Source organism: Propithecus coquereli, unplaced genomic scaffold (assembly GCF_000956105.1).
Source record: "Propithecus coquereli isolate 6110/MARCELLA unplaced genomic scaffold, Pcoq_1.0 Scaffold339, whole genome shotgun sequence".
NCBI lineage: Eukaryota > Metazoa > Chordata > Mammalia > Primates > Indriidae > Propithecus > Propithecus coquereli.
The window spans coordinates 668,986-682,251 of record NW_012149052.1 but is presented as its reverse complement, the minus strand read 5'-3'; the positions used below and the strand labels follow the sequence as shown (position 1 = coordinate 682,251).

Sequence of the window (13,266 nt, the reverse complement as noted above, 5' to 3'; positions counted from 1 at the left end):
CCATTATCCCCAAAATTAATTAAAGAAAAATCAGAATACCAGAAGGCAGTAGACATCTCCACAATGCAGTTTGGAAACAGAATTTCTATAGATCCACTGTGCTGTTTTTGTTTTTTAATCACATTAAAGAGTGTGTACAAATCTCACTTGTTTTCACTTCTTGCGTTTTGTGTCTTGACATATTGTTTTGAGGACAATGCCTCTGAATTTTATCCTTGCTCCTCAATTATGGTTGAATGAGAGCTGTAAATTGAGTCTAGCCACCCAAAAGAAGAACAAAATATTTCTTACATATTCTGTTTGGACTCATGGTTAAGAAGACAAATACCGACACTCATGCCTCAGCCTGCTGTGTAATGCGCACAGGCATGCCTGCGAGTGAAATGCTGGGGGTCAGGGTGGGGGTCGTTTACTGGTAGGAATAACTCTCATCATCATATTCCAGCTCATCATCATCATCATCATCCAGCAACCCATACTTAAATTTCCGGTAGACGGTGCCATCTTGGCCCATGTAGACGATGTCATCATCATCATCCTCATCGTAGTCCCGGTCCCTGTACTCAATCACCTGGTCCTCTTCAAAGCTGGTGCTCTCTCGGTAGCTGCTCTTATAGGAGTAAGACTTGCTGGGGTCAGCCAGCTTTTCATAGCCGGACTTTTCTGCTGGCTGGACTCTGCCCCGAGATTTCCTCCCGACGAGCACAGCCACCCCAAGCAGAAGCATCAGCATGATGAAGGAGGTGATGAGTAGACCTGTCTTGGAGAGCTCAGCTGCAGGCCCAACCCTGCTTGTTCGAAGGATACATTCGTCTGTTGGAAGAGGGAAGAGAGAAAAAGTAGGAGAGAAGAAATGGCATAGGGAAAATTGGTTTCTGCAGTAAAGAACTTCACCTTTACTTTTCCAATCTGAAATGGTAGAATCACTGTCTCTGACGTTCTTCGAAGGAACGCCGCTGTACAAAAATCGCAGTGTGTACCCCACAAGGGTCCTAGTCTATGTTTGATGAAACTAACAAATCCTTCTGGATAGAAGGTCAGTCTGAGGTCCAAAAAGTCCCCTTATTCCCATATCTCATGGGTCAGTCTTCAAGTGCCCAAACCTTATCAATTGATTCTTCTGTTTTTCTCCTGAGAAAATATTTCATCTTGGGCCAAGTTTTTAGTTATTGTTAAACGCTCTATATTCTCTCCCAACTCTGATTTTTTTCTAAGACTAAGTCCTTTCCCCAGGCTGCTCTAACATGACTGTCCCACCATTCAAGGGCAGGAGCAGACAATTTCTAAAACCAGTGACTCTTATAGCCATGTGGGGCCTTGGAAACTACTCAGGCAAATTTGTTGTTGGCAGTTGAGGAAACTAAAGCCCACTGAGAGGAAGTGAATTGTCACCCTGTCAGGGACAAGACCTTGTTTGTAGAAAAATCAGAATTCAGATCTAGGAATTCTAACACCATGCTACAGTTTAGAGACACTAGGACAAAATACTCTGACAACTGTTTTTCAGCTTCTTGAAGTTTTGTACCCCCAGCCTAGCAGGAAAAGAATAACTATCTTTATGCTGGCTAACAACTTGAGCCATGGGGGATTTCTGCTATCACAATCAAGGTTTCTAAAATCAAGAGCTCTGTCCCCTGTCGTCCATCAAACTCTGTTTTGATGTCTTGATTGGAAACATGGAATAATCAAAACAATGTCAGAGAAGGAAAGATTCAGCCATAACTTCAGCAATAAGCTCATTTTTCTCACTTTTTGCTCATTTTTTTTACTTTTCTCTCATTTTTTTCAGGTGGTATGGTTTGGGTAATATATATATATTTTTTTCCTTTTCTTTTCTAACTCACTACATGGGAGTGTGAAAGAGAGTATGAAAGAATTAGAGAAAAAACCTATCAGGCCATGTTGGATGCACAAGTTGAAATACACAGTAGGTTTTCTATAAATATTTGTTGAACCACTTGGACCTGCCGTGTTCAAAGGATACTTTCATGAGAGATTCTAGGTACATTTGGTATACCCAGCTAATAAATATAATACTGCTGCCAGGTGTAATGATATTAGCTTATTAAATAATGACCAACTAGATCTGATTCATCACCACTATTTATTTCTCTCTCATTTTTGCTAATGCTAAACAAGTTTTCTATTTTATCATAACTTCCATTCTCATGGGATTTTACCCATCAGACTGACTTGCCTCTTCTAAAGTAACTGCACTATCATTATTGCATTCATCATTAGCAATATCAGCACAGAATTTTTCCTGGAGGAGATATTGGAGCACTGGAGGGATTGATAAGCAATCTCTGAGTGGTACTTTGAGATAAATACTGTCTGAAGCTTTAGAATCAATAAAAGCCCTTTTGGAGTTGTTTCAGTTACTAGGCTGCCATATGCAATTACTCCTTACTTACTATTCTCCATATTAGGTCTGCAGAGTGAGGGTCAGCCTTTGAGACCTGGTTTCCTTGAAGGGGCACAGTATCTCAGTAAAGGAGGAGCAGATAATCAAAACTGTTTGGATTTTGGCAGAGTCGCCCCAGTTGGCTCTTCAAGAGTCACAGAAGGACCGGGAAAGCTGACTAAATAGTTCTTAGTTGATACAGGCTTTCACAAACTCTGCATCCAACATGAACACACTTCTGGTTTCATTTAAAGGCATTGGTGTAGTGAGTGTTATTATCCTTAGCTGATATAGCCTGGTTATTAGACAATCAGACCCTAAGGGTGGTTGTGTATGAAGAGCTGGAAAAGACCAGCCGCTAATGGGGGTGAGAAAATGAAAGAAGGAAATAATTAGTATGTGGAAAGACGGTGCTTAGAACCTAATTGGAAAGGCTGATCAAAAATGAAAAAGAAATGGCTGGTAGCAGTTATGGGTCTGGGATTTTCTTTACTTACAAATGGACAGATTCCCATAAATATGACATCTCTTTTTGTCAGACAATGGTACATCTGGCCCCCAAGGAAATGATCTATTTCTGAACTAGAGAGTATATTTTTAGGTTATATGTTTTGTTTTCAGAAGGGATCACTCCATTCAGGATCTATTTAAGTTTCTGGCTGATGAGAACCAAGTACCTACATGGATGGGGTTGGACATGGAAGACAATTGTGGGACTGGGAATTGGTAAAAGGGGTTTTGTTGTTTTTTTATCCTTCAATAAAAGCTTGTTTCTAAAATGCCATAAGTCTCTACTGGGAGGCCTGGATTTGAGATGACTTCCACAGAATGACTCTTCAACAGAATCAAGATAATATTGACATCAGCTTCCTTGATAGTTGATTCTTTTCCTTGTATTTACAGGAAGGAAGAATGGAAAAAAAGAACAAAGTAAATATATAAAGATAAAATTCTAGCTCTGCTTGAGCTCTGATGTTGGAGGCAATAGAGGATCTAATTCCTAATGGGACTTTTGATATTGGTGTGAACGTGGGCATGCTAATCAAACCCGTCGAGCCTCAGTCTCCTCATCTGTAAAATGGGATTGATATTATCTACTTGTGAAGTGAGACAATGGACATGAAGGCTCAAGTACAGAAGGCACACAGCAGGCACTCAACGAAAGGTAGCTGTATTGATATTCCTCAACTTTCCATCCTCCTCTCCCTCTGCTCCCATCAGCTTCCCAAGGGCACGCCCTTCCTTTGCAGGCTGCTCCTGCTCTCCCCTCACCTGTGGTGTCCTGGCAGTCACAGCACTCCTGGGCGTGGGTGGGATCCGAGGAGTTGCAACAGCGGAGGCAGCGACTGTCATCCATGTGCAGCAGCAGGCTGGCGGGGCAGACTGTGCAGTTCTTGGCGCCAGGTCCCTTGCATTCCATGCAGCTCTCATGGCACTTTTCGCAGTTAAATTTCTTTCCCTGTTAAGAACAATCAGGAAGTTCCTTTTGAGTGCAGAGGGTTTAACAAGGCACTGGAGTTCCCAGATGGGCGTTCCACCTTCTCTCCATAAGGAGGGAGGCGTGCGGGGGACAGCAGAGAAGTGGTGTGTTCTGAGTCCATTTTAACTGTGCTGGGTGAAAGACAGAACCAACTGTCTGCAATTGGATGGAACCATGGCTGGGCCCTGACCTCTGAGATCTGCTGGTACCCATAGTGGGAGAACAGGCTTCTAGAATAGTTTGGGTTACAAACTGACAGCTCATGAGTATGTTTCAGGTGCTGTTAAGGTGCTTTCTCGGCTGTTACTGTCTCATCCAATCCTGCATCTCAGCTATTATCTCATCCACTCCCCCAGCTTCAATCTCACCTTTGTTACTACTCATGTGATCTTTTTTTCCCCCTGAGACACAAGGAAATAATCATATGATCTTTAGTAAATTATTTAACCTCTTGGAGCCTCAGTTTCTTCAAACTGTAATGAGGACTGTTATCAGAATTTAAAGAGAGCTCATATGTGAATATGCTGGTTTGTGTTAATTTCATCATGGAGAGATTTATTTTCTAAAGTTCGAAAACACAGTCAAGAAATTAGTGGATTCAGAAAATCCACGGCTTCTACGCAAGCTAATGGATCTTTCTTTCTTTCTTTTTTTTTTTTTTTTGAGACAGGATCTCACTCTGTCACCCAGGCTGGAGTGCAGTGAACTGATCATAGCTCACTGCAACTTTGAACTCCTGGGTTTAAGCGATCCTCCTCCTTCAGCCTCCCAAGTAGCTGGGACTACAGGCACACACCACCAGGCCTGGCTAATTTTTTAATTTTTTGTAGAGATGGGGTGTCGCACTATGTTGCCCAGGCTGGTCTCGAACTTCTAGCCTCAAGCAATCCTCCCACCTTGGCCTCCCAAAGTGCTGGGATTACAGGTGTGAGCCACCATGCCCAGCCTGAATCCTTCTTCATACACTGTGAAGGGATAGAGGGTGAAAGATCAACATCAGCTGTGTGGTTTCTACATTATTCACCTTTTGTTTAGATGCAGAGGGATAAGAAAAGACAGTTTGTATTTCTGACATAATATTCCTATGTAGACTGAAACTTCTACAGCCATGAACAACAAACGTAGGGACTCCTCATTCTGAGTCCTCAGTACCTAACTTCCCCATTATTTATTTTAGATCTTCTCAGTCCCTTCGATTAAAGTTAAGGCTACAGTGTATAGTGCCATTATTCCATGATGCAAAGGGAGAAGGTTTTAAAATACTAAGCCTAAACTATAGTGAGTGTAAGGATTTCGGGACTTTCTGACTGCCCAGAATGACAAGCAGGAACTGAGCTCATGTTTCTTTCTAGAGAGGCAAAAGGCATGCTGCCCCAGCTGTCAGTACCTCTCCCACTCTGTATTCCCCCACGAGACAGTCCGAGGCACAGATTCCTCCCATGAGGTGATAACTCCACACACAGGACAAGCAACTCAGTGCGCCTTTTCCTGAAAGAAAAAAAAAAATGATTCTAAGTTATGAGATTGACCTTAGATTTCAACCTCTGTCTTGGTTCCAGAATACTTAGGAGCAAAGAATATGTCAAGTAAATTGAAGCAGAAGGGTGGACTGATTGAGGATATGGAAAGAAAAAAGTCTATGAGACAAAGTGAAGACCTAGGAATTATCTCATTAGTCCAATCTATGTAGACTCTCAGTCTGGAAATTGAGAAGTTGGAAATGACAGATCTTTTATTACAGCAAGAGAGAAAATTTTCAGAGAACGAGAAATCACTTACAAAGCTTATAAAACCTTCGTTTATCATTCTGATTAGTGTTTAACTAGTGTGAAGGATAATATCGGCTGATTTGGAGGGGTCCAATACTCAGTTGGTGAGTAAATCATAAATAGACAGTCTCTAATTGAGAAATAGCACTAGAACTGGAAGTTAAAATGCCAGGCCTCAAAGGACTTGGTAGATCATTTTGTTCAGTGGTTCTTAATTTTGGGGTTGTGGTGGTGATAGGTTCCTTTGAAATTCTCCTGAATGCTATAAGCTGTCTTCTCAGAAACTTGACATCTTATTTATTTATTATTTTTTAAATAAACAAAAACTAAGACCCAGATATGTGATGTTGCCCATCCACGTTTATGCAGGTAATGGTTGAATCAAAATTCAAATTCAGATTTGCCGACTCATAGTCCAGTGCTCTTTCTACCACACTATGTGCCTTAACACATGAACCGCCAAACAGCGGGGTCTACAGTCTCTGTTTCCTATGGAGGCAATATTCCTTTCTCCTAATCCAGACGCCCGAAGAATGACTGACCCGAACGTTTTCTTCCATGTAGGTATCAATGGACAGATTCTGGAAAGAGTTTGGAGACAGGAGACTCTAGTTCATTCTGTTAGGAAGGTTCTGGCATTTTTGCTGAGAATTTTAAAGCAGGAGCGTAAGAGAAATGGGCATAGAAATGTGCCCGGTATTGTGAGTTGGAACTTGACATAGGTCTTCTGATCAGAGCAATACTGGAAAGGGTGGTTAGTTGAACTTGAAACAGAACCACGGGCCCTATCCTTTACATTCACAATGTGGTTATATTGACTTTTCGTGGCTGATCTGTGAGTTCAATCATTTATAATGTTGTTTCTGTGGAAAAGTAAATTCTGAGCTCTGCACAACACCTTAGAGAATGAACTTTTATTACACAACTGCTTCTTAGGTTGGGGGCTGCCTATAGAGATATAAATTCAAAACTACTTTATTTTTATCTTAGCTCTAGCTTCATACAGAATTTCCTGCATGTTCTGGAACATAATTGTGGTCTCTGATGGAAGAATCAATATTCTCCTACTTCCTTTTTTCCTCTTCCCACCCTACATTTTTCTAAAATATCGCTTAGATGTCTTACTACAATGCTCAAAACACAAGAAGTTTTTCTTTGTTTTTCTTTTTCTTTTTTTTACCTGAAAGTCACTATGCAAACTGAAGAAGTTTTTATTTTTTAATGAAGAGAAATTAAGTGTAGACACATGATCTCACTTATACGTGCAATCTAAACCATTGAACTCATAGAAGTAGAGAGTAGAATGGTGGTTACCTGAGGCTGGGAGAATGGGGAAAATGGGGAGTTGTTGGTCAAAGGGTACAGAGTTTCAGCTGGATAGGAGGAATAAGGTTTTTGATATCAATTGTATTGTGCGGTAACTATAGTTAATGTGCTGTATAGTTCAAAATTGCTAAGAGAGTAAATTTCAAATGTGAATATTTGAGGTGATGGACATGTTAATTAGCTTGATTTAATCATTCTACATTATATACATATAACATCACTTTGTACCCCATAAATATATACAGTTATAATTTGCCATTTTACAATTAAATAAAATAAATTAAGGGTAGAAAAAAATGAAAGGCAGTAACAAAGTTACATCACACAATTTGTACCTTAAGGTTGGTTACATTTTCTAGAAGACCAGCAACAATTTGGCCGAGGCCCGGATCCTGGGCAATACCCCAAGGCACTACCTGTCAGCTTTGAGTGACAAATTAATAATGCCATTTACATCTCCTACCTGTATTTATTGCAAAACCTGCACACTTAGGGTACCCAGAATCTTCTGCAAGAGGCAGTTTATTAATTTCCGGTATGCTTTCTCTTGTTTTAAAGTTGAATACCCTATATCTATCATTGCTTCTAAAGATCTTTAGGAACCTTGGGACGTAAGAGACAGGCATTTTGGCATTTCCCTTAAAATTCAGAACAGCTCACCATCTGCCTTCCCTCAGACTGACCCCCATGGGATGAATTCAACAAATGAAGAGCTACTCCTGGGATCTGTTCATGGGCATCATTCTGCACAGAGAGAAGCAGCTTGGGAGAGTTAGGAGGCTTTGGTTACTCAGCCTGGATTTTGATTCCAAACAATTTTTTTTTTTTTTTTTGAGACAGAGTCTCACTGTGTTGCCCTGGCTAGAGTGCCATGGCATCATCCTAGCTCACAGCAACCTCAAACTCCTGGGCTCAAGCGATCCTCCTGCCTCAGCCTCCCGAGTAGCTGGGACTACAGGCATGCGCCACCATGCCCGGCTAATTTTTTCTATATATTTTTAGTTGGCCGATTAATTTATTTTCTATTTTTAGTAGAGACGGGGTCTCGCTCTTGCTCAGGCTGGTTTCGAACTCCTGAGCTCAAACAATCCACCCGCCTCGGCCTCCCAGAGTGCTAGGATTACAGGCGTGAGCCACTGCGCCCGGCCAGTATTTTTCTTTTTAACATCTTAAAATTATTGGGCAGTCAAAAGTGAATGAAATACGATTTAGTTGGTAAATTCTCATTGAGGTTGCTAAATTTTTCCTGATTCTTCCATGCACCCTCATTGCTTAATATGACAGCTAATGTTTTAAGGATGCAATTCACCCTTTTTTTCTACCCAGTTTATATCCCAGGAGAAAAGCTGTCCCTAAATTTTGTAATCTATATGTTGCAAAGCCAGAAGAGAGCACCAAGATTCACTAACCAGCAAAGGACATGTGTAGTATGGTGAAGAAAGGACAGCAGGGGAAGTGGAAATGAGCACCAGAGACAGGAAGCTGCACCTGGGCAAGTCGCTAGGCTGAAGTGGAATACAGGAGGATTCTTGTTCCCATGGGCATCAAAAAAAAAAAAAAAAAAAAAAATACAGGCATAAACACTCAGGACATCTTCAAGTTTCATCAAATACTCCCAGTCATCCCTTGAATACAATCTCAGGGATACTGTGTGGATGAAATTTCAAGACTGGGAATGTTCAAAACCGTCAGTCTTAATTCACCCAGGGAATCTCAAATCCAGTTAAAGAAATATATAGTTTTTCAAACTGTTCTTTTGACATCATTAATCATTTCTCTAATCCCCACAAAAATCTTTTTTTTCCTTTTTTTTTGAAACACAGCCTCACTCTTGCCCCCGGTAGAGTGCACCAGCATCATGCTAGCTTACTGTAACCTCAAACTCCTGGGCTCAAGCAATCCTCCCGCCTCGGCCTCCCAGAGTCCTAGGATTACAGGTGTGAGCCACCATGCCCCTCCTCCAAAAAAATTTTAAAAAGCTGGTGTTGTCCTGTTTTGATTGGCTGATGTCAGGGGACATTAACTTACCTAATGATGGTTGTCTGATCTTAATTTCAACCAAGTGCCCCACTGCTAGCCCACTGCACAAGATGAGTGGGTTGGAATTAGGTGGTGAGATTTAGCATCTCAAAATACAGTATTTTATCTGGCAACCCTTGTTGCAATAAAGGTTCCACATATCCAGCAATGGTGGTATCAGAGCTACCTTCAACTTAAAAAAAAACCTTATAGAAAGCCAATATTTTCTACCATATGGCCAATGACAATATCAACTTCCACCACTCCCACCCACCCTCAATTCAATGTTTTCTCATTTGCTATCTTATTCTGATTAGAAGTTTTGAGCGGCCACCGTATGTATCTCTGGAATGAGAAAAAGAGGACACACATTAATGATTACTTAATGGAGTTTGTCTGGAAGGCTAATTCTTTCACAGGGCGGAATGGGTTGTGGATGGGCGAAGACTGGGAACCACTATGGGGCAGAGTTTTCACGGAGTTGCCTTCAGGGCTGCCTGGACATGGCGGGGAGGAGCAAAGCGAGTGCATCGGCTGGGCCTCTAAGATCGCTCTGCTGCTCCCTCCTGAGCAGCTCTGCCTGGTTGGTTTACATAGTAGGGGTCAGTCTAAGATTCCATGTGAGGAAGGTGGCCACTGCCACAGTAGCATTTGGAACCACTGCTCTAGATTATGAGTGTGCCACCCAATCCAGTAGCCACTAGTGACACGTGGCTATTGAGCACTTCAAATGTGGCTAGTGCAACTTGAGTTGTGCTGTAAATGTAAAATAAATATTGGCTATCAAAGACAATACAAAAAGATGTAAAATACCTCAATAATTTATGTTTCTCACACATTCAAATATTAATATTTGGATATATTAAATAAAATATACTGTTAAAATTAATCATACCTGTTTCTTTTTGTATTTTTTAATGTGACTACTAAGAAATTTAAGATTACATGAATGGTTCGCATTTTATTTACACTGGACAGTGCTGATACACCAATAAGTAACTATTAACAAATTAAACTAACCTGGGCTGCAAGGACCTTGACTATTTTGTTCATGGTTGTATGGACATTGCCTAGGCCTGCGGTCCCCAACCCCTGGGCTGAGGACTGGTACCAGTCCGTGGCCTGTTAGGAACCAGGCCACACAACAGGAGGTGAGCAGTGGGCTAGCGAGTGAAGATTCATCTGTATTTCCAGCCGCTTCCTATCACTCGTGTAAGTGCCTGAGCTCCGCCTCCTGTCAGATCAGCAGCAGCATTAGGTTGTCATAGGAGCGAACTACTGTAAACTGCACATGTGAGGGATCTAGGTTGCACAGTCCTGATGAGAATCTATTGCCTAATGATCTGAGGTGGAGCTGAGGCAGTGATGCTAGCACTGGGGAGCAGCTGCAAATACAGATTATCATTAGCAGAGAGGTTAACAATGTAATAATGATAGAAATAAAGTGTACAATAAATGTAATGTGCTTGAATCATCCCCAAACCATCCCCCTCGATCCTGGTCCATGGAAAAATTGTCTTCCATGAAACCAGCCCCTGGTGCCAAAAAGGTTGAGGACCATTGGTGTAGGCCATAAATAAGTGGTAAATGAACACAAAGAATTCTGAGGGAACATAGAATGGAGGGGTAAGGGGAGGCTTTCTGGAGGAAATGCTGACTCTAATGGACCAGAAAGAGCCGGAGAATGTATCCTGGAGAGAACGAGAGAGCGCAGGTTGGCTCCAGCTTATCGTAACTAATTATGCCTGGATTAGAAAGGAGGTGGTGAGAGATGAGGCTGACTCTGAGGAGAGCTCTGTGATGAAGAGACTCATACGCAAAAACACTAAGTTAAGATTCTATCCTAAAAACAGAGGAAAGTTGTTTTTAAGTGAGGAGTGCCACTATGATATTTGTTGTGTGAAAAGAGCAATCCGAGAGCATATGGAGGACTGATGGATCATAGGTGGCTAATACTGGAGATAGGAAGATCAATTCGGTAATTGGTGAATAATTCAGGCAACACATGGTAAGAGTCTGAACTAAGGCAGTGATACTAGAAGACCAAGAGGGGGGAGATGGAATTAGGAGATATTTAAGAGGGGATTTGGCAGGACTGGGGGACAATTGAATGGGGGAGTTGAGACAGAGGGAGAAGCAGAGGGCAATGCCCAGGTCACTGTCTCAGGCAACCGGAAGGGTGGTGAGGAGACACTGCCGCAGCTGCCACCACATTGGGGATTTCTGGCTCTTTTCTCTTCGCCTTAAATTTTGGTGTCTTTTGTGAATCATCAAAGCAGCAAAAGCCAACACTATCAGGCCAGCGTTTTAAAACCAGAAAAAGAGATGAAAAAGAGAGGTTTGACCCTACTCGGTTTCAAGACTGTATTACTCAAGGCTTAACTGAAACTGGCACTGATTTGGAAGCAGTAGCTAAATTTCTTAATGCTTCTGGAGCAAAACTTGATTATCGTCAATATGCAGAAACACTCTTTGACATTCTGGTGGTTGGTGGAATGCTGGCCCCAGGTGGTACATTGGCAGGTGACATGATGCATACAGATAGATGTCTGTGTGTTCGAAGCACAAGAAGACCTAGAGACCATGTGAGCATTTGCTCAGGTTTTTAACAAGTTAATCAGGCACTACAAATACCTGGAGAAAGGTTTTGAAGATGAAGTAAAAAAGCTGTTGCTGTTCTTAAAGGGTTTTTCAGAGTGGGAGAGGAACAAGCTGGCTGCGTTGACTGGCATTCTCCTGGCTAATGGAACATTTAATGCATCCATTCTCAATAGCCTTTATAATGAGAATCTGGTTAAAGAAGGGGTTTCAGCAGCTTTTGCTGTAAAGCTTTTTAAATCATGGATAAACGAAAAAGATATCAATTGCAGTAGCTGCAAGTCTTTGGAAAGTCAGCAAGGATAACAGACTGATGGAACTCTTGCCTGCCAATAAGCAAAGTGTTGATCACTTCACAAAGTATTTTACTGAAGCGGGCTTAAAAGAGCTTTCAGAGTATGCTCAGAATCAGCAAACCAATGAGCTCGGAAGGAGCTCCAGAAGGAACTTCAAGAACAGATGTCCCATGATGATCCATTTGAGGATATGATTTCATATCAAGGAGGAGATGAAAAAAAAACAACATCCCAGAACTGGTTGTCATTGGAATAGTCTGGTCAAGTGTAATGAGCACCGTGGAATGGAAAAAAAAGAGAGCTGGTAGCAGAGCGAGTCATCAAGCACTTGAAGCAAGACAGCCCTGTACTTGCTGCCTCTACCACTCAAGGTCAGTCTGAGCCGACTCTGTTACTGAAGATTCAGAAGTGTTGCTATGACAACATTCATTTCACGAAAGCCTTCCAGAAAATAGTGGTGCTTTTTTATAAAGCTGAAGACCTGAGTGAAGAGCCCATTCTGAAGTGGTATAAAGATGCACGTGTTGCAAAGGGAAAAAAAAGTGTCTTCTTTGAGCAAATGAAAAAGTTTGTAGAGTGGCTCAGAAATGTTGAAGAAGTATTTGAGCCTGAAGGTGAAGAAGGTGACCAAATTTTGAAAGTACAGCCTCAGTAAAGCAAACAGGAGCTGTAGACAAGATGTCATGTCTCATGTGCCCTGGTTCTTACATCTTCCTACCTCCCTGTATCAAGCATGATGTAAGGGCTTTCATGGCAAATTTTATTTTAACTGTTTCTATGGTTACTGGAAATGTTGGGTTTAGTTTCTAAAACCATATTTTAAGTAGTTACAGGAGCTATAGATTTGAATCTAATGTTACATTAGTCTTTTCAGTTATCTTCTACCTCCTATATTTTCTACTGTAATTATGTACTTTAAGGCCTTCCACAATGAACAGTTCACTTTATTCTCTCGGTTTTCTATAAGCAGTTTTCAAGATATAATTTGGTTAAAAATAATTTGTCATAAAAATTCTGTTTGCAAATTAAACTGTGAAAGTATCCAAAGTCCCAAAAGGCAATGCTTTGTGTGATAATTTGCTATGCCCAGAGCCCTACTCATCAGTTAAAATCTCATATACAATAATTGAATTCATTATCATGAATCTTGAGTGTTTAGACCATTGCTTACATGTTAACATTTTTTTTTTTTTTTTTTGCATTTTTAACCCCGGTTTTCATTAAGCTCATTTGTTTGCTATGGTTTTCATCCTTAGTGAAGCCATGGAGAACAAACTTAAAAAGTTGGAAAAATCAAATGTGGCAGAGGTGGTGGGAAGAGCATTGAGCTTTTTCCCATTGAGAAACGTCTGTATTCAATTTTTTTTTTTTTTT

General features: G+C 41.2%; 1 protein-coding gene and 1 pseudogene across 1 annotated transcript in view; one reads left to right on the top strand and one right to left on the bottom strand.

Moving 5' to 3' along the window:
• Positions 1 to 405: 405 nt before the first annotated feature.
• The window catches only part of PCSK5 (proprotein convertase subtilisin/kexin type 5), a 436,684-nt gene continuing 423,823 nt past the window's right edge, over positions 406 to 13,266 (bottom strand). Inside the window, exons 36-38 of the mRNA XM_012650669.1 lie at positions 5,272 to 5,372; positions 3,677 to 3,863; positions 406 to 813 (exon numbers count right to left, since the gene is read on the bottom strand). Of these exons, the coding sequence (XP_012506123.1) occupies positions 410 to 813; positions 3,677 to 3,863; positions 5,272 to 5,372 (692 nt within the window). The 3' untranslated portion in view covers positions 406 to 409. The remainder of the gene's footprint in view (positions 814 to 3,676; positions 3,864 to 5,271; positions 5,373 to 13,266) is intronic.
• LOC105815483 lies at positions 10,683 to 12,547 on the top strand (annotated as a pseudogene).